Source organism: Parasteatoda tepidariorum, chromosome 6 (genome assembly GCF_043381705.1).
Source record: "Parasteatoda tepidariorum isolate YZ-2023 chromosome 6, CAS_Ptep_4.0, whole genome shotgun sequence".
In the NCBI taxonomy this organism is placed as follows: Eukaryota; Metazoa; Arthropoda; class Arachnida; order Araneae; family Theridiidae; genus Parasteatoda; species Parasteatoda tepidariorum.
The window spans coordinates 79,720,956-79,743,707 of NC_092209.1; the positions used below are offsets into that span (position 1 = coordinate 79,720,956).

The window sequence follows — 22,752 nt, forward strand, 5'->3', positions numbered from 1 at the left end:
TTATGAGGGTTTTAGAATAGAATTTCATAATACTCCTAGACAAAATTGACTTATTTCAGTGGTCAACATACAAGATAGACAGGTGGTCAAGTTACAAAGGTTTTACTTCTTTATATTATATAGGAAAAATTCCGTTCTTGATAATTGAGGTCAATTTATGCAGGTGTCCAACTTACCAAGGGTGGTCAACTTGATGGTTTCACTTTATATATATATATGCATATTAAAATAACAATTTTTTTCAATTATTTTTTAATGCAATGTACAATATTCCTTTCATAATGTTCCGAAAAACGCCATTTTCAAAAGAAAAAACTAGCATGACGTATTACATTTTCTTCTTCCAGTTTTATGATAATTTGTGATTTATGTGGAAAAATTGTTTTAAAAAAAAGTTATAAAAAGTATATTCCAATTAAAAACTAATTCAAAATGAAGCTCTCAATATTATTTTCGTAGAATCCTCTGAACTCACAAAAGTTTTAAAAAATGTGCTACTTTTATATTAAATAACTAATTATAAATACTTTTTAATTAAAAAGGAAATAAAGAGAGCTGAGAAAAAAATATTTTCCACCATAAATAAAAAGTTCAAAAAATATCCCCAGCCCCTGTGCTTATAAAATTGCAGTGATGATCACCCAGCTTTAAATCGATACAAACCAGCTGGTCTAGGAAATAAAGGCGGTCGGTGCGTGATGCTGTTCACATTGACATAGTCATGTCGATGGTCTCGAAATTGCAAAATCAGCTTATAAACTAAATTTTTATTTATGAATTAAAAGGGGTGGTCATATTCATATTAGAAAAAAAATATTTATAAAAATAATTTAAAATCTTGCATAAATCTATACAATTTCGCTTAGTATTATTTATAAATTTTTTTAATATTAATCACCTCATTTTATAAAATGTTATTTTATATGGCAAAATACCAAAATTTGAACGAAATCGGAATGGGGTACAGAAATTTTATTTAAAAAAAATGAAAATGTTGTAGTTCCAGAACTTTTAATGCAAATTAAATCGAATTTTTTCACACAATTATAAAATTAGTTAGTCCGAAGATGGAATGGATAATGCATGGAAAAAAAATTTCTTAATACTTATTATCTTAATACTTATTACTTTTCTATTATTTTATTTAATAATGATCAAAATAATTTAGAATTTTTGATGTGCACAAATATCTACCTCATTTTATAAAGCTTAATTTTATATGGCAAAAATACAAAATTTGAAATGAAATCGGAATAGGTTGTCAAAAATTTTATTTTAAAAATGGAAAAGGCGATTTTTTTTTTAAATAATGAATGACACATCGAGAAATTGCGATAAAAAATCAATCGCTTACATTTTTATTCGTACCTTTGATTAAAATATTAATTAAAGAATGGAAAAAATAAAAATGTTGGTCTTGCTTACCTAAATGCGAAAGTGATGTTCCGCTAGAAAAAATAATAACAATCCCTATTTTCATAAAACTAACATGACATGACATATTAAATTGAAAATAATTGATCTAGGAAGTTTTTAAATAAGTTATTAAGGAGTTTATATTTTTATGTTAATTTTTCTAAATTTATTATGCGAAGCTATTCATTACTTTGTGAGATGATCTTCTCATTTTTACTTTTAAAGGAATGAAAAAAAAATCAACATGGAATACGATGATAATTCAGTTATCAATAGTGATAATTAAACTGTTATCTGCGTTAATTCCCGTTTTATCATTTTGAATAATTAAAAAGCTTCATGATCCTTGTGACGCTGCTTTGATTTCATCATTGTACTTTTATATATGCGTAAAAGCGAAAACGCGCACGCCATATTTACATTAAGTTTGAAAACAACTGAATAAACTGAATGAGTTGTGTTGATTTGCTTTTAGCACAAATAGCATGAAAATAACGAACGACCATTCTCTAAGCGATCTGTTGAGGTCAATATTCAGAACCTAGCATCTGCGAAATTCACGTGTTTTTGTGTTATGAAATAACGTGGATGCTAAAAATCCACTTGTTGATACGTAATTAGTGTAACAAAATTAAAGAATTTGCTGAGATATCAGTCCTTTAATGAAACAGCAGTAATATAAAGATTACGTATTAATATATTTGATATTTAAATATCCTGTAATCAAAATAAAAGATATGGATAACTTATTTTGTAACAACAAAAATTATTTGTGTAGATGTATTCTTATCTCTGTAAACAATTCATATTTAGTGTTTTGATCTCGATATGTTTACACTTTAAGTTGTTTTTAATAGTTACTATATCTCAGAACACTTCGGAAATAATCATTAAACTAATATATTGTACAATGTCTAAAGGTAATCTAAAATCTTTGTTTTTAAATCTTTTAACTTAATATTGAGGTAGTATGTATAACTAGGTGATCAAAATTTTTTTCATATTTAGAAGTTTAACTATTGAAGGAAAACTGACGGACCCTTAAAAAATGCTATGGAAATATAATTCTAACTTTATTACCAGTAATTGTTATTAATTATCCAATGTTAATAATTTATCTAAAGTTAATAAATGTTATTAATTATTTATCTGAATTTTTAACTCATCGTCATGAACTACTAGGGAGTTTTTTGTTTGTACTAAGAGGTTTTACACGACCTGTGATCATTCATCTTTGTTTTTCTACTTAAAAGACCCAGACAAAGAATGTTTTGTTGTTGGAACATATAGGGGAGAGTTGGATAAAACGGGATAGTCGGACAAAACGGGATACGTCGCCTAGGGACCAGACTATTGCAGCTATCTAGTGGACAACGACAGAAACGTGTTATTCGACCGTGATTATATCATTCTCGGTGCGTCCCGCCTCGAGATCACTATTTGATAGAAAGTTGTAGGTCTCAGAACTTTTTTATACTATTTTCTTGCCATTTTCTACATTTACGTGCGCTGTTTTTGACATAGTACTGCCTACATATATGGGAATAAAATTCCGGTGAGTATTAAATTTTATTAACCATTTATTTACCAATATTTTTATGTGCAGTCTATCTAATTTTCTTTTCACATTTAGGCAGCAGCCATGTTTGTTTCAAAAAGTGTCGGAGTCGGACAAAACGGGACACGTATGAGTTGGATAAAACGGGATAGAGTTTTGTATGTCCCGTTTTATCCACCTATTTATTTGTTGGATTATTATATTTTAAAATAGTCGTATATTAATGTAGGCCTAGGCTTTTTGAACAACTTATTTATATTAGCAATATATATTTTTGAAAAATTTAGTCTCTTCATGCAAAATTTGTTTATTAACGTTCATTATTAAGCTTTTTATTTTCGACTCTAGGATCTCGCATCTTTCTTTAGAACTAATTGTAATGGATTTCTCTGATGAAGACTAGAGCTTTTTTATATATAAACTTCTTAATTTTCTGAATTGCTCAATTCTACGTTAAATTCTAAAAAGAATTCTTCTCTTTGTTTACTGTAGAATTTAAATACTTGATTATTAAAGAGTCTTTCAGGGATGTTGCGACATCAAGGGAGTAAATTAGAAATAAAAGTGAGTTAGAAATGGAAGGAAAGGAAAGGGTGATTAAACTACAAAAAAGAACCAAGAGAATTGAAGAAAAGGCTGCAAAGAAATCTCTTGATTAAGAGCACAAGGCATATCTCGGCAACGAAAATTGCGAAAATAAGCCTTCATGCTTTAAAACTCATAGTCTTTAAAAACAAATGTAGCATCATATTTTTTGTGTACTTACTTATAAAAGAATAATCTATATAAAAGTGTTAGAACAGTAAAATCCCATGAATATAATTTATGGAAATTTTGCTTTGCAGTTCTCTGTCACTTAATTATGCTTTTCACTTAGTTTTATGCCAAAAATTACACATTGTAAACCCTATTCCGTTTTATCCAACCCAGGTATGCTAAAACGGGATATGTAAGAGTTTGGAAATGAANTATTAATTATTTATCTGAATTTTTAACTCATCGTCATGAACTACTAGGGAGTTTTTTGTTTGTACTAAGAGGTTTTACACGCCCTGTGATCATTCATCTTTGTTTTTCTACTTAAAAGACCCAAACAAAGAATGTTTTGTTGTTGGAACATATAATTATTGTAAAAGCTTTTTCCGAATATATTAATCGTTATTTGGATTTGAAAAGTAATTAGTATTTTTAATGAGCATAATCTTTTTTGACTTCCAAATATGTAAGCATAAACTTCAAAATTTATTTTTTCATACTTTTGCATGTTGGTGAGTAGAATTAGACCATGTCAACCTTCATCTATGAAAAGGTACCACAACATAGAATCGAGTTAACATATCTTATATACTAGGGAATTGGAATTCGAATTTTATATAGTGGTAGATACACTACAGTACTCCCCAACCAGAATTTAATTTGTGGTAGAATTCGATGAGCGGATACCACTAGTTGATTCATTGCTGTTTTATGTGAGAAGCCAGGAGAACTATATTACGACCACCGTACTTTTTGCTGAATGTGAGAGCTGTATTAAGTTCACGGTCGTGGTTGGTGAGTAGAATTCGACCATGTCAACCTTCATCTATGAAAAGGTACCCCAACATAGAATCGAGTTAACATATCTCATATACTAGGGAATTGGAATTCGAATTTTATATAGTGGTAGATACACTACAGTACTCCCCAACCAGAATTTAATTTGTGGTAGAATTCGATGAGCGGATACCACTAGTTGATTCATTGCTGTTTTATGTGAGAAGCAAGGAGAACTATATTACGACCACCGTACTTTTTGCTGAATGTGAGAGCTGTATTAAGTTCACGGTCGTGGTTGGTGAGTAGAATTCGACCATGTCAACCTTCATCTATGAAAAGGTACCCCAACATAGAATCGAGTTAACATATCTTATATACTAGGGAATTGGAATTCGAATTTTATATAGTGGTAGATACACTACAGTACTCCCCAACCAGAATTTAATTTGTGGTAGAATTCGATGAGCGGATACCACTAGTTGATTCATTGCTGTTTTATGTGAGAAGCCAGGAGAACTATATTACGATCACCGTACTTTTTGCTGAATGTGAGAGCTGTATTAAGTTCACGGTCGTGGTTGGTGAGTAGAATTCGACCATGTCAACCTTCATCTATGAAAAGGTACCCCAACATNAATTGTATATGATTAAATAGTATTTTCCATTCAATATATGCCATTTTGTTAAAAATTATTTTTGAAATTAAAAATTGTTGCCATCAACTGCCGTAATTCAATTTATAGATTTATAAACATCTTAATGCAGTTATAACCTCATTTTCTGATTTCATAATTTACTATTCGCGATCGCAACGCTTGAATACGCCATCTGGGGAGAAGATCTGTTCCATGCCTTTGACCCTTCCCTCTCCTCCTCTTTTCAGTTGTATAGGAATGTACTACAATATTTTTCATATTTAATTGTTAAAAATATTTTTTTAAATTTCCATGAATTAAAATTTCTTTTAATACTATCTCCAATGTAGTTATCAGTTCTATATAGTTTCCCTAACTTAATAGTATTTAATCTATTTAAAAATCAAGACGGAAACTAGTGTACTTCCTTCTCCTATGACTCTTCACACACTAATGGTGAAAGTATGGAAAGTGTTGCCATAGGTGGAGAATTCTGCTGTGTGCCACTTCTAACCCAATTCGATTGCCAATAATGTCTTTCAGTTAGTTGCCAATGAGCAAATTTCCTGCTATTTATTGCTGACTTCTTGTTAATATACCTTTTATTAATCCACTTGTAATAAAATATTTTTGAATTATATGCTATATTTAAAATAGCTGTTTAAAATAAACTGAAAATGGCCTCGAATTAAATACAATTACAGAACAGTGGATTGTGGTTATAGTAGGTAATAAGAAAATATTAAATGATTATGCTATTAAGTAATTTTTAGGGAGGATTAAATATTCTCTACCAGATTAATATTAGTTTATAAATACAATTATAGTATACAATTTCTCATTCTGCTGCTCTGTGGAAACTTTATTAGATTATATGGGAGGATTTGATTACGGTGACATTACTGCGGTTCGTAAAATATGTGTATTGATATTATATGGCGAAGAAGCATTACACATTTTTTTAATAAAGTAAATTCCTAGTTTGATGTTATGCATGCAAATGTCAATAATTTTTATATTTTTTGTACTGATATTGAATTTTTCTTTAATAAAAGGAGTTTTCGGATTATCTGTGTTTTTCGTCAGTCCGTGCGACCTGTCCCGGTGATTAACCCGGATAATCCGGAGTGCACTTTACATACTGATACAAAAAATTTCTCATTAGCCACATAATGGAATAATTATTTGCAAAAACCCAACCCTGATTTAAAATGTAGAAAAAGTGAGTTCAGACAGACCTATAGTAAGCCATGAAGTTTCAAATACAGAAAAGAAAATTTTAAAATATGCAAATGAAAATAATTTATAAGAAGATAACTTAGGATTACACCCCATTGAACTTCTCTTCTAATAATTTGTTTGCATTTTAGTATTTTGAAGTATTTTTTTCAGCAACTTAAACTTCATGATTTACTCTAGGTATGCCTGAACTTTTCCTTTCTTGTAAATTTTAAATTAGTAATGAAGGAGAAAGAGAATTTGCGACGAAGGCTGACATTTTCTGTCGCAGCATGGCGTCTTCTTAAGTGTTGATATTAAATTTTTTATTTGTGTTTCCTTCCATAATAGTAACACATTTTAATTGCTTTTAAGGAAATATGAATTCATCTCTACTGTGGTCTGTGGATGACTTAGACCTCTTAGCTTCAGATTTGGATTCTAGTCTAACGGGCCTGGGTGGTCCTGTCAGTTCAACTTTTGACATGAGGTAAATCCCCTGCAGCAGAATTTTTTTTCAGCTGTCTCCAAAGTAAGTTTGATTCGTAGAAATAGTCAGCAGGAATTTGAAATAAAATCTTCTTACAACAAGGTTTAAAATAACATTAAAATATAATACAGTGGAACCCTGATTTTCTGGCTTCCTGCCTCACTTTTTTCTGGTCGGAGAAAATTGCTTATGTACCAATATTTTATAACATTTGTTAAACAGACAACGTAATTTTAGGTTCACGATTACTAATGTTCAACTCAGATTTAATAAAATAGATTTCTATTTAAATAATTTCAGTTTAATTGTCAAATTCTACATTGTTCAAGTCTCCTCTAGAATTTCAAAGATTGATTTGTTGCTTTTGGAGTTCAACTAATCAGACAACGTTGAAAGGTGATATTTCTGAAAGGTTAATATATTTTATCTTCTCCTTCCTAAACAATTTTAATTTACTTTTCTAAATTAAACTAAACTTCAACTGCAATTTTTTTTAGACATTTAATAAAACAGATATTGAACCATTTTCTTTTCCTAAGACGCTAATTATTTAACCTACTGGCGGTTCAGTAAATGGGCAAAATTGGTAGAATGTTTCTGCAGGTTAAAGTACAACTTTTTATGTGCAGAATCGTCAGTGGGTTAATACATAGTGTTTAATCAGTTAATTTTGAAAGTGTAATAAGTCCATTTAGAACTGAAATCGTTGGTTTCTTTTTTCGACTTTAATAATCGTTATTGCAATTATTTAACCTACTGGCAGTTTAGTAAATAGGCAAAATAGGTAGAATGTTTCTGCAGGTTAAAGTACAACTTTTTATTTGCAGAATCGTATGTGGGTTAATGCATAGTGTTTATTCAGTTAATTTTGAAAGTGTAATAAGTCCACTTAGAACTGAAATCGTTGGTTTCTTTTTTTCAACTTCAATAATCGACATTGCATTTTAAAGTTTAATTAAATTATAGTGTTAATTACAAACACCCAAATTGAATAACCTTTGCCAATATTTTTAAATTCATTTAAATGCTAAACTTAAATTATCGTGATATTGGAAGAATGCCTTATTTAATAACAGAGCAGTCTGAATTGTGTTTGTATTATGATTGACGATGATAGGTGATTGCATTATGAGTTTACATTACCCAATTGATTGTGTTGTATATTTAAAAAATCGTTTCCTCTAATGTAACTTAGAAAATATTATTTTTTTCTTAGTGACACATTGTCTGCTATTCAAGTTATTAAATTGGATAATGAAATGGATCACAAGTAAGAGTCTCTATTTTTTTTAAAAACATTTCAATCAGCTCTATATAGAATTAAAATGATTTATTTAAGAAAAATTATAATAAATAAAAGAATCTTATAAATAAAAAATGCATTAAAAAGCTTAAATTTTTGGAGAATTTAAATGAATGACTTGAAATAACTTGTTGAATATGATATATATGTAATATATATATTGTACATGTAATATATAAATTTTCTTTTTGAAGGCAGGAATCACACAGCCTAACATTTTCCGGGTCAGTTCATCAGTATATGGACAAAGAAAAGGCTAAGTCTAGTCAAGATCTCAGCGTTAATAACTTCACTTCGTATTCTACTCCCTGGCAGGAAACTCGCAAAGTTGCAAAGAAACCCTGTCGGAAACTTCCCGACGACTCTTTTTTAGAGAATCGCAGAGCAAGGTGTTATTTATCTTTCTTTAAATTTATCTTTTAATTTCTCTCTGTTGAAAATTAATAAGAATTAAGAGTTCTTACAAAATTTAGAGATAACATGTTTGTTTATTTTTTTAAATAATTCTATGCTAAAAAAATTGTCTGCCTTGTTTGTTTTGTGAATTTGCATTGCAATAACTTTATTTTATTTTATAACCGTCGTTGAACAGCCGACCTGATTTTGGGTTTACGACTACTAATGTTTAACTCCGTAGCTTATAATTTTGAACCAATCCAGAAGACAAGGAAACTCCTGGATCAGTACCCCCAGAGATATGATTTGTTATGGGAACATTGAGGACGGGCAAAGTGACCATTTATTGCACTGAGAGTGTTCGGGTGGCGAGGATTGAACCCATAACCTCTTCGACATGGGCCCAGTGCCCTACCAGCCAGGCTATCCCGGCCTTTTATTCCTTTTTTATTGTTGAGGACATTGCAAGTATAAAGCAAAATTAGAAGAGTTTGCTACTGACCAGTGGCGAATTAAAATAACAACCATAATAATAACAAATATAATTAAATAATAAAAGGCAATAACATTTTTTTAAACTATTAATAAAAAACTGTCAATTGTTTAAAAAAATTGTTATTGCTTTTTATAAATTGTTGATGTTATTAAAAATAAACTATTGATATTAGTAAGGTAAGGCATTTCGTTTGAAGAATTTCTAAATGTATGGTAAATACTATGAAAATGTAAAATATTTTGAGAAATATACCAATCATTTAAAAAATTTTAAAACATAAAATGATTATATATTAGTGGGATATTCTACATATTCTCTTGAATAGTTTTTAAAATACATCAAGAGGAGCAATTTTTAACGAAATTGTTTCTTATTCGACTTTATAACGGTGCTTTCGCTTTTTTGTTTTTTTATTAGCACTTAAATCTAGGATTTGATTTTCCATGTTATTTTCTCAAAATTGCTTTTAAAGGCAATATTCTATCCACATAGAATGGAATAATGTGTTCTAAGTTATTTTCATCTTTGTTTTCTGTATCAAATAAACCTCTTGGTTCTGAAAGCTCTAGATCACAAATGTCTAGATCTTCTAAATCCGAATAAAAAATATGTTTCTAACAAGGTTATTGCTCCATAACAAATTTGTCAAGGAATTAAATTGCATCACAAGGAATCTATTCAATACCACTGCTGGGAATACTTTGAAAAACCTCTTTGATGTTAAATTTCAACTTTAACATAGTCAAATAACACAAAAATGTATTACACTCCTTTGAAAGCCATCACCTTATCAGATAGAATTTCTTTTCATTTGTTGAAATTTCAACAAAAGCGAAAAACGCTAAAAATGGAATCCTTGAAACACCAATGTTCCAAAAATGAAACTTAATGTTTTAAACTAATATTTTGACTTTAAAATTGTAAAATAAAATTGAGAATTTAATGCCTAACAGATGATTATATTAAAAGTTTTTAAGTATTGTAGTCATTTTTTTTTACGAAAATTGGATTGTTGATAAATTATATAACAAAAATGAAAAATATTTACAAACTACATCAAATTTCTAAAATTCATTAAAAAATCAAATAATTATGGAAACAGAACCAAGCTGAATGCAAAAAATTCCTTTTATGTAAATTTTTAATGTATAAAAAATAATATTATTTAGACTTTATTGCCCATTACATTCAAACTCAAAACCTATGTTCTATTTTTAGAACATTGGCATGTAAACGGTTTAGGAAAATAATAAAATGGTCATAGAGACAACACAGAATTAAAAAAACAATAATTAAATGGGAGATGGCATGCAGTATTTTTATTGTTGCTAGTTAATTTTTGTCAATTAGCCGTTAATTTTCTCCTACAATTGCAAGCCATAATTATGATTTGTAATCTGTCTACATTACCATATTTTCTGTTCAAATAATAAGTGATTAAGTTTCCCTTTGATGAATGATTTCGAAAGGAATGATCAGATGTTTTTATGTTTCTAATTTAAAAGAATATTATCATTGCTATAGATGCAGGGTATCCGCGCACCTGGAAAGTAATGAAAAGTCATAGATTTAGATTGCCGAAAAATCTAATTTTTAAATTGGAATCCCCCCCTCCCCAATTTTATCTTGTTCCGAATGTCTGAATTCATAACAAAATCATCACTCACAGTCATATTTTATTCGAATATAAAATGTATTTATCATGTTCTTTAAAAATTATGGTATTCTTTCAATAAATTAAAGAAGATACATAATTTCTAGAGCGAATTAACTTTTAAACTTCTGTGATTTAAGAATTTTTATTATTTATTTTTTATTAATTTAAAATTCTAGCTAAAGCAAACCAGTCATTGGCAATTTTTTTTATTCCGAAATGAAAACAGAAAAATCAGGAGTATTTCTTTCCTTTCCATTAAACAAGAAAAGTATCTTTTGAATAAAATTCTGCCGAAGAAAAAGAAAAAAATTTATTTGCTTTTGTATTTTTTCCAGCTATTTTATTGTTTCTATTGCTCTCTTTTTTTACCCTGTTTTTTAAATTTAAAATCTATAAATATGAAGATGCATAGTATATCAGTTTTAGTTATACCTATCATTTCAATTAATGTTATTATAATGCTTTTTTAAATTTATTGTTGTGTTTTTGTCGCAGAAAATAGTAACTTCGTCTTGGAATTAGTCATGGAAAATCATGAAAAGTCATGAATTTGAAAATCTGAAATGTAGCAGATACCCTGTAGATGTCTCTTGGCTCATTATCATTTTACATTTTATTTTCTAGCACACAAATTGTTAAATTTAATTTATTAAATTTAATTATTAAATGTAATTGTGGAAAATAATATTAGAAATGAAAGACAGTGCTTTTTTATGAATCAATGATAAGTTGACAAAAATTTTGTCAAATACTACACACATCTATCAAAAGCAGAAATTTGGCATGTATCTATCTAATGGTAAAGCTTATAGTCATGCAAGTCGTATTTGTATTTTTTTTAAAAACCATTTTCAGCTATGAATTTTAATATTAATTAAAATTTTGCAGTTATGAAACTGATTTATTGGAATCTGTTGGTGAAATGAAAAATTCATATGGTCACCGTGCACCTGTTTTAAGTGGAATGTTTTCATCCTATGCACAAGAAGCTGATTATGACTACCCAATATCAACAGCTGAATTTCAGTACAGGCTTTCTGCAGCTACTGCTTTGGGAACTAGAACAGGAGAAGAGGCATTAACCTATCTCAATCAGGGTATTGTATTTATTTAAATACTTTTTACACCTTGTCTTCTCTTAATTAATAACTTTAATGACTTTCTTAATGTGTCTACCACTACAAAAATGCAATTCCAATTCACTAGTATGGAAGACATGTTAACTCGATTCTATGTTGGGGCGCCTTTTCATAGATGAATGTTGACATTTCGATAACCATCACCACATTGTTGACCTTCGGATGTAATGTGAACACGCCTACCTTGTCAGAAACTCCCACTTCATTTTGAACACGCCTACTAGGATAGATCGTCCACATTGGACAGTTGACTTGCTACTTGTGACTGTGACATTATCTACCTCCTCTCTCTATTGCTACTCAGTCTCGATTACCCACGTCGTCGGCCTGTATACAGTCTGCTAATGGCAACATAGGAGCGACCATGACCGTGAACTTAATATAGATCTCACGATTAGCACTCAAAAGTACGGTGAGCATAATACAGCTCTCCCGGCTTCTCACAAAACAGCAATGAATCAACTTGTGGTATACGTTCATCGAATTCTATCACAGATAAAATTCTGGTTTGGGAGTATTGTAGTGTATCTACCCCTACAAAAATATAATTCCAATTCACTAGTATTTAAGACATGTTGACTCAATTCTACGTTGGGATACCTTTTCATAGATGATTGTTGACATTGTCGATAACTACTATCCCCATAGTATGGAATATCTATATTTTGTATTTGTCTAAAAACAAGCATGGATGGTGTTTTCAATATAAATGTAAACAACAACATCAAGATCTTGACCTGCTGCACTTCCGGTTAGAAAGTATACAGCTGCTTATGACAGCTTATTTTATTAGGCGACATTTTCAAACAGATGATTTTGTTTTTAATAAAAGAAATAAGTTATGTAATAACTGAGCTCAAATCTGCTGTATTTCATGAAGATATTAATGATATTAAATAATTCTGGTGAGTTTGAAGTGAAAATTTGTTTCAGTTATTTAGAGATGTGTTGTTAAAAAAAGGTGACATGATTGCTAGATCTGGAAAAAACTTACTTTTTTGGCAGTTCTGATTATGCCTCTTTTTACTTGTTTATTACTGTTTGTTCTTGTTGTAAGCTGTGAACCATCATACTTTAGCATATTGTTCCTAAAATAAGATAAAGTTAAGTTTAATGACTTTCTTAATGTGCCTTTCTTAAAGATAAAGTAATAAGATAAGATAAAGTTTATTTTACAAAATTATCATTCAGGTTTAAATTTCGAAGTTTTTATATTGTTAGAAAGCTGAGAAGGGTTGTATAACGATTCTTACAGCTTGAAATGACAGGTCTTCAATTGACAATGTCTTAAAAATATCAACGTTCTTTCTCAAACTAATCTTTTTGTTTGGACATGATAGTGTTACATTTTTGCAGTATGACCCATATATATGCATATAATATAATTACTTGTTGCACATAAAAAAGAATCAGAACTTTACAGACAAACTTACCTTGTTTATTGATTAATATAACCTTGTCAAAAGTCTGGATATATATATATACCGTGTCTGGGATATATATGTATATACAGCGATACCAACTGTTCCAAATTCGACTAGACATTTTAAAAAGCAGTTAGAGAAGTATAAAGTGAAATGTCCAGATTTTCGGTTAAATTTGCCAAATTTTTAAAAGGCTCAACACGGTGTAACTGTAAAGTGGCTTATTATATATGCCTTTGAATTATTTAGAAATAGTGTTAAGTGAAATTCTTTAAATTGAGTTGATTAAGCCAAGATTCACGCATTAAAAACTACCACTCGAAAATATTTATTCGCTGTCCAGAGCAAGTTGATATCTCTGTATATATATATATTTATATATCGTGTCTGGGTTATATATATATCGTGTCTGGGAGATGTATATGTGAGGTAAAAGGTTGATAGTTTTGTAAGATAATTAAGTTAAATATTTAAAGATTACCATATTTATTTAAGTGTGCTAATTTTTTACTTTATTTTGTTGAACCTTAGATTTTTCTTCAAGAATCTTTTGAAAATTAGTTTTTCATCTTTGTTAGGACAATCCTACGAAATCCGTTTAAAGAAACTTCGAGGAATAGCTGATATGAAGGGAAAGTTACTAAAAGTAAGTTTTCTATTTAACGTACACACAAAACTAATTTTAACTTCAAATTATAGGTTCTTCTTTTACATTTCTTAATTAGACTAACTTGGATTAATAGAAGAAAACTGCTTTGTTTTTATTTTTTTCATTTGTATAATATGTTTGATTTTATTTATTGAAGAGGGCTCTTTTCTTGCAATTTTGAATTTTCGATCAAATGTTTGTTTTTCATTTTTCTGTTGCTATTTCCTTATGAAACGGACCAACTCTCATCCCCGTCATATCACAGATATTTTTGAAAATTTTTTGATGGACTAAAATAATTTATCTCAGTTTTTAGGTTCATAACTACTTTTGAAATTTTGACTCAATTTAACAAAATTATTTAACTAGGGAAGATGACTTACGTGTTCTTAATGTCTATAACTTTTTTTATTTATGAGCAGATTTTCTTAATTTTGGTGTCCATCAGACAGGAAGAAGTAAGAGTTTTATTTATTTATTTTTTGTTGCAATTATTAAGAATTTTTTTGCAGGTAAATCACAGCTTTATTCATGAATAAAAAAGTTATAAACGTTATGAATGTATGAGCTATATTCTCTAGCGATGCCATTTTGTTAAATTTAAACAAAGTTGAAAGCATCTTCATTATAGTCGGATTGGTCCAAAATATTTAGAGAAAAGAAGTACTTAATTTTTTTTTGGGGGGGGGGTCTGTACTTTTTCACAAAAAAATTTCATACAAATCTGTGATATGGTGAAAGTACAGTGAAGATTCATAATCAGTTTATTTTAGGAAATGAACTGAAAATGATTAAAAATATTTTACATTTCTGTGTCCAAATTCCTTTGACAGCTGAGTTTGGTTATGAGAGAAGAGGCCTTTATTTATTTCTATACCTTCTATGAGCTGTTTATAAAATATGTGTTCTTTCCTTTTATTTTATACATGACTATCAGACTTGTGGCGTTAAGGCTCCCGTTCTATCGGACTTAGTAAACAATTTAAATTTCAGGAACAGGCCATTTGTAAATTTTTCATGGTAGATTCAATAATTCAGAGGTCCAATGATTAAAATTTATCTGGCAATTATTGCGATTTCAATGTCAGAGCCCTACGACTCAGAGGATGGAGTGTTCACCCTCCGATGATGTGAACAGGGTTTGAATACCAGCGATGACTGGTCGATGCGAATTCCACACCCGTCTTGCACTGACCAAGGGGCTGACGTAAAATATCCTCACTGGTAGACGAATCTTGGGTTAGAGTCCCCTTGCCGCCAGGCTAACCGCTGGAGAATTTTGTGGTTTTCCTGTGTTTTGTGGTTATAAACTATGCAGACCTAAATATCCCGAAGCCCACAACATATTTTACGTTTCTGAAAAAAATAATTATAAAAAATTAAATAAACAAAAATTTAAAAAAGAGCAAAGCATGGTGTTCAGGTAAAAGGGAAGGGGAAAAAAAACATTTTTGAGAGGCTGCTATGATAGTCATGAACAGGGTAGAAGTTGGGCTTGAAAACACCTATGACGTTACAATAAATATTTTAATGAACTAATCTAATTTTAATTTTATAATCTAAACTGTTTTATATTAAAAATTAATTACCATAGTCTTCTCGTAATATTCACAAGTCGAAGGCTAATGTGCAACTGTACTAGATTAAGACAAAAAGTTAAAAGCAAAATTAGCCTCCTATATAACCCTACATTTCTATTTTTAAACTGTGATTATGATATTTTATTCCCTTATAGCTGTTTCTAAAAATCTATCTATTAGTAGCTCAATAGTCCAGGATGGACCCTGGCTTTCTCAGAAGACCCTCTGCGCACCACAGCCTTCCAGTTTCTGGCGTTAATTAAGACAAAGTCACTTTGGAAGCAGTCTGCCCACCTCAATTTGGGTCTGCTGCTCCTTCTAATTCCTATTGGCTTTGCCAGAAAGATTTTTTTCGTCGTTCGATCATCATTCATTCTTAAAATGTGTCCGCCCCATTTTATGCATTTGATCTTATGATACTTCAGAATGTCCGGTTTTCTGAATAAAGTTTCTGGAAATAGCAGTTAATAAACAAAACTGTAACACAATAATTTTTTAATTAATTGTTTATGATAAATATATTATTAATTAATAAATAAATTGTAAGTAAATTAATTAATAAATTGTTTCAAACAGTTTGTTGTATAAGTTTTATTGATGAATAATTCATAAATCTGTAACCTCTAATATGTGATAAATTCATTTTTAAGAAAGAAGAAGCAAAAATAAGTATGCAAATAAAGATATTAAAGAAAAAATTTCTGTAAATAAGGAAAAAAGAATCATAAAGTTAACAATAGTATAAAATTGAAGCTGAAAAGTAAATAAAACTTTGGAACCTTAGATGATTTTGATAATTTTTTTTAAAGAAATATTTTATATAATTTTAGACTTGCACTTAAATGTTTTTAGCACTGCAAATACTGGCCATTGAAATTCATTTTTTATATTTTAATTCTTTTAAAAAAAAAAACTCATTCTAGAGTGTCTTACAAGTAACTTTTCATGATCGAAGACTCCAGTTTCGTGAAAAGTTGGAAATACTTGCTTGGCAGAACCAAAGACCCTCGGAACGAATTCTGGACATAGGTATGTTACACTTCCCCTTCGATTTTATAAAATAAAAGTACAGCCTAAATGATAATTTCCAAAAAAAAGAAATGCTTATATATTTCAAAAATTATCATACTTTAAAAGACAAATTTTCATTTGTCGATTAACTTGTATTTTTCTCTTTCTCTCTATAATATACTTGAAAAGTTATTTTTTCTATTCAATAGTATTCTAATTGATAAAAATTATTATTGTAAATTGTTTTTTGAATAATAAATGGAAAGCAACTATTTAGAAATTTTTTTTTGCTCACTTTTCCTCCTATAGTCATAAAAAATATTAAAAATTTAATTTTTTTTTTATAACACTTAAATTGATTAGTTGTTAGGTTTAATCATAAAAGTTAACTCTTATTTGTTAGAGATGGATTTCAATTGCAGTAAATAATGATTAAAAAAAATTTTTTTGCTTATTAAAAAAATAAAATATATTTTGTGTGAATGTAAAACAAAATGTTTGCTTTCCTCAGACATATATTGTTTTGCAATTAATTTCGTTGCATAATCCATTTTTAAAAATGGTAATTTATAATAGATTAAGTTTATTATTTAATTCATTTTTAAGGTGTGGTCCAATCCCATATTATTTTTGGCATTCTTATGAAATGACCCAGATTTTTTTTACACATCATTTTCTTACAAAAAGATTTGAGGAACTAGTTAATTCTGATCTGATAATAAAATTCAATGTGAAAAATTGATGAAGGTTAAATGTTAGCTAGTTTTATATAAATTAATGTTTTATTTTTTGTGTTTATGGATAGTTTTTTGCATTCTTTTTTCATTGTTGGCATGTATTGTTAATGGCATCAGATAATTACGATTTGTTTTCAATATTCAAGTACAATTTAATTTAAAAAAGAAATGGTGAGTGTACTTGAAATATGCATATCAATTTTTCAAATATGTGTGCATATATAAGTTAAAAATACAGAGAAAACAAAAATATATAAATATTTTTACAGAAGAGGAGAAAAATTGTTTAGGAAATTGTTTTTAAAATTTTTGTTTAAGAATTTTAAAAAAATTTAAAAAGCCGGAAAGCAGAATAAGATAAAGATCATCATCAGCTTACATCGCAAAAAGAGTGCTTTCTAATATTGTATTAATACTGCCAAAGCAAAATATATCAATACATTAGTTCAGCACCAGAAAAATTGAAATGAAAATAGAAATAGCAAAAATGTTTTTTTTTGTATCTTTTAGTTAGTAAGTTTTATTTCGGTTTCAATTTTTTTATGCTCCTAACACTATTATATGGATATATTTTTCTTTGTCTATATTGATACAGCATTAGAAAGTACTTTTTTTTTTTATTTTACGGATATAATCGTGTAAACTGACGACGAGTTTACATCTTTTCTTCATTTTATTTTCCGGCTTAAAAAAATATATAATTTTAATTACAATAATTTTTAAAAAACATTTCATTTAATAATTTTTCTTTACAAATGTTTTTTCTTGCCTTCTTTGTGTTTTTAACTTATTTGTACAGTGAAGATTCATAATCAGTANAGTGCTTTTTAATATTGTATTAATACTGCCAAAGCAAAATATATCAATACATTAGTTCAGCACCAGAAAAATTGAAATGAAAATAGAAATAGCAAAAATGTTTTTTTTTGTATCTTTTAGTTAGTAAGTTTTATTTCGGTTTCAATTTTTTTATGCTCCTAACACTATTATATGGATATATTTTTCTTTGTCTATATTGATACAGCATTAGAAAGTACTCTTTTTTTTTTTTTTACGGATATAATCATGTAAACTGACGACGAGTTTACATCTTTTCTTCATTTATTTTCCGTCTTAAAAAAATATATATTTTTAATTACAATAATTTTTAAAAAACATTTCATTTAATAATTTTTCTTTACAAATGTTTTTTCTTGCCTTCTTTGTGTTTTTAACTTATTTTATGGGTTATATGTACTTATGTGCAGTAAATAAGACTTATTATTTTTTCTTAATTTTTTTCATTAATCTCTCTTTTGTCTCTCTCTCTCTCTATATATATATATGTACAACAAGATAAATAAATATAAAAAAAACACGAAGAAAATTAAGAAAAACAATAAGTATCATTTATTATTTTATTTTCTGTTTTTACTTTTTGTGTTCTATTTTATTTGTTGTAATTTTTGTAAAATAAAATTTTTAGTGCTCCTCACGCTATTGTATTAATATATTTTGCTTTGGCTATATTGATACAATATCAGAAAGCACTCTTTTTTGGGAATATAATCGTGTGGGCTGATGAAAAGATTATATCTTTTATTTTCCGGATTTTTTAAAAAAATTTTATCCTTTTTTTTCCCCCAGTTGTTTGTTATATTTTATTATTTTTTTCTCCCCCCTTTTTTTTCTTCATATGTCTGTAATTTTCCTTTGTTTTATCTTCATTTTGAACATTTATATATATATATATATATATATATGTGTGTGTATTTGCTCAGAATTTCAGTTAATTTATACCATTTGTTTCAATTTATATAAATTTTTCTTTATTATGTTTGTTTTGCCTTTTTTAACAGTTTTTGAATTTTTATTCTTAAAAAAAGAACTTATTACTTTTAAATTTTAACATGATTTTTTATTCAGACTTGTTATTATTATTATTTAGACTTATCCTTATCGTATGGTATATTTGATGTTATACCTGATCCTAAAAATATTAACTGTGTGGAATTCATGTGGGACCCAACACGAGAAGCTTCTGTTTTTCTGAAGGTATTAATTGCTGTTGGTTTTTTATCTCTGGATAAACTTCATACAAATTTCTGACATGCCGCTGCATAAATCCGCTTTTTTTTCTGAAGGTATTAATTGCTGTTGATTTTTTTATCTCTGGATAAGCTTCATACAAATTCTGACACGCTGCCGCATGATTCTGCTTTTTTTCGTCATAAACTTAACAATTTTAAAAATCTGATATCTTTAACTGAGGGACCATCCACAAATTGTGCAAAAGTAATTGAAGTATTTTATTGATTTTATTGGATATATTGTTTCTATATTTTTATGGCTCTTGTTTTATGTTACAGTAAAATTAGAAAAATGTAATTTTCTCATCGAGAAATTTCATGAGAGTGAATCGAGGATCACATGCTTATTACTAATTTTAGAAGATGAGATCAAATTTTGTATGATAAATCTAAGTTATTTCAAACATTTTAATTGTTGTCTTTTTTCAGTTTGTTTATTTGAAAGGATTTTTATCCTATTAACAATTAAATATACAAACAAATAAATTAAATATATTTTTGAAATTGATAAACTAATGCATCATTTACAAATTGATTTTTTTTTAAAAATTTAATCTTCATCAAAACAAATGAACTTTAATTAAAATATTGAACCGAATTTCAATTTTTAAAAGAAATGTTCAGATTGGCTTTTAGTAAGAAATTATAGCAATTGAGACTTTTATGAAAAAAATGGTATTTTGAAATTACTAAATAAAAGAATCTTATAATTAAGTGAATTTACTCAATATGTTTGTAAAAACTATTTTTTATTTAAATGATAATTTATTTTTATAATAATTCATTAAATTATAGTTTTTGATTACAGGTTAATTCATAATTTTAAAAGCCTGTTTCTGAAATTTGGTAATTCAGGTTCTCTTCCGAAACTGCCGTGGCATGTCTGAAATTTCGTTATCAATATGTAATCTGTATTTTCAGAATAAACGTAACTTAAATTTAAATTACTTTATTAAAAGTTTGGTTCCATGAAACTTACCCCTATAATTGTTTATATCCAAATTTAAAATCTACAGTATTTTTTTAATGTGGGTATTTTAGGATTATTTATTGTTGAAAAAAATTATTTATTGTCTATCTGAAATAACTGTTTTCAAATTATATTTTGCATTTCTTTTTCATTCTAATGCTAGGAGTCTTTCAAAAATATTGTGGTAACTTTTGATGCTTTTTGTTCACTTTTTCTCTTTCATTTCTAGTTGCAGTTGTGGTGCAAGAATGGATTACAAAATGATGTATTAATTTATTATTTTTTCTTAAAAGATTACGCAAAAACTATTTTTGTCTGTTTATATAGGTTATAAAAAAATTGTTCAACCGAATGTACTAAAAATAAACTTTAAAAAATGGCATGATTATTGCATTTTTTAGCTATTGAGTTAGAGAATATATTTGTGACTACCAAAGTATATTAATAGTTTAAAGGTTTCCTATATTGGTACCGATTTATAAATACGTAAAGTGGGAGCTAAAGCTATTTATTTTTTCTGTCGAAGTACTCCACATTCTGTTAATAATTCAATTATTTTGAACATGTTTGTAAAAATTAGTTTTAATAATTATGATACAAATTATTAAATTCTTGGTATTAATAGACTATTTTTGTTGAGTAAACAATATTGCAAGTTATAGTAGAAGGAGATTTTTGATTTAAAAAGAAATTTCCACCTGTTGTATAACGCCAAACAAAATAACAACATTCAAAAATTAATTTTTTTTTTCTTTTGAAAAAAGGAGCTTATCCTAAAACTAGATGTTCTAATTTACATCAGAATGTTATATTTTCAGGTGAATTGTATTAGTACAGAATTCACATACAAACGGAATATTGTTTACTGCAACATTGTTTACTCAGCAAAAATAATGCATTAATTCTCATTATTAATTAATTATTTTTGCTGAGTACACAATGTTGCAAGTTTTAGTAGAATGAGATTTTTGTTCAAATTTTTTTTCTCCACCCAATGCATAACGCTAAAGAAATGACAATATTCAAAAATCAAATTTTTTTTTATAAAGAAAAGGAGCTTATCCTAAAATTAAATATTCTAAGTATTATATTTTCAGGTGAACTGTATTAGTACAGAATTCACATGTAAACGGAGAGGTGGAGAGAAAGGAGTACCTTTTCGCATTCTCATAGAGACATACAGCCATTGGGAAAATCCACAATGCCTCTTAGATGCTGCATCCTGTCTTGTAAAAGTATTTAAAGTATGTTCACTTCTTTAATTTGGAATGATGTCATAAACTAACACTTTTAGACCTACCGCTTTTCCAAGTTCAGAACCACCAGTTCATGTCCACTTGTTCTTAACCCTTAGTATTGAAATGGTGTCAAACCAGGGGTCTGTTTAGAAAAAATTTGGGTCCGTTAACGGACCCTTCACAAAATATCTTTTCATAAAATCGGGCCCTTCACAAAATATTTTAACTTAAAAACGGACCCCTCACTAAATAATTTATCTTTTAATTAGACCCTTCACAAATTTGTTTATCTTCACTATTGTTTTGTTAATTGAATAAACCCTTCCCAGGGGGTTGGGGAGGGGAAAGAAAGACTAAGTAAGCGAACTAAATTTTGTCTTCGGCAAACGCTTCTTCCTATATTCGTCTGAAATTAATATTCTCCGTTCAGCAGTATAGGCTAAATACCAAATATTTGTACGTTGCATCTCTAATTTAGTAGCAGCAATTGCTGTTTATTTTTTTAAATGTAATTTTTTTTAATTATAATTTTACAGTGCTGAGCATTCTTGTATCTCTTTCGTTTCTTGTATCTCTTTACTATTTAAAAACTCCTTGAAAAAGTTTTTTGCAATAACGGGACCCTATTTGCACAAAGTCACAAAAGCAGGACCCTGATTGAAAGAATGTGAGTTAGCGTTTATTTTATATATTCACAAATTACTAGTAATTTTTTCACAATTTTACAAAAACAGACCTTTCACGAAATGTCTGGACAGACCCCTGCAAACTAATGCAACTTGGCTCCCAATTCCTCTTTGTTCCTGTGGCTACTCCGAAACAAGTTTTTTTTCAGTGTTTAAATCGTTCATTCTATCCCAAAGAGTGTTTTTTTTTTCAATGGAGGGCACTTGGGTCTATTTCTCATTGGTCTCAGAAATAACAGAATTGCTGCTCTCGTATCGTTACCCAGTGGGCACCTGTCCACATACCGTCGCCCACGTCATGCAACCACAAACTCGTTTATAGGTCTGGTTACATTCACACAGAAGAAAAGACATAGAACGCAGAGAGAAAGTTACATCCATGCCTACAGTGGGATTCAAACCCACGACCACTCGCCCTGCACTCCAGTACGGTAATCACTAGACCAGTGATTGGAGATCGAAAAAATAATAAGCAGCCTATTAATCTTGATAAATTTTTTAATATTTGAGTCCTTTAAGCATTTATAAACTTCTGTGTTATAAT

At 28.5% G+C, this 22,752-nt stretch overlaps 1 protein-coding gene across 2 annotated transcripts in view; it reads left to right on the forward strand.

Annotated features, from left to right (window-relative positions):
• LOC107454225 (transcription factor CP2) overlaps positions 1–22,752 on the forward strand; it is a gene marked incomplete in the record, with an annotated part of 52,827 nt that overhangs the window by 9,066 nt on the left and 21,009 nt on the right. Inside the window, 11 exon segments of one of the 2 annotated variants that reach the window (XM_071182778.1) lie at positions 1,993–2,622; positions 4,015–4,242; positions 4,864–5,687; positions 6,739–6,853; positions 8,070–8,123; positions 8,351–8,545; positions 11,594–11,802; positions 13,847–13,914; positions 16,421–16,526; positions 19,173–19,279; positions 21,382–21,528. In XM_071182778.1, the coding sequence (XP_071038879.1) occupies positions 5,678–5,687; positions 6,739–6,853; positions 8,070–8,123; positions 8,351–8,545; positions 11,594–11,802; positions 13,847–13,914; positions 16,421–16,526; positions 19,173–19,279; positions 21,382–21,528 (1,011 nt within the window). 2 annotated transcript variants of the gene reach the window in all.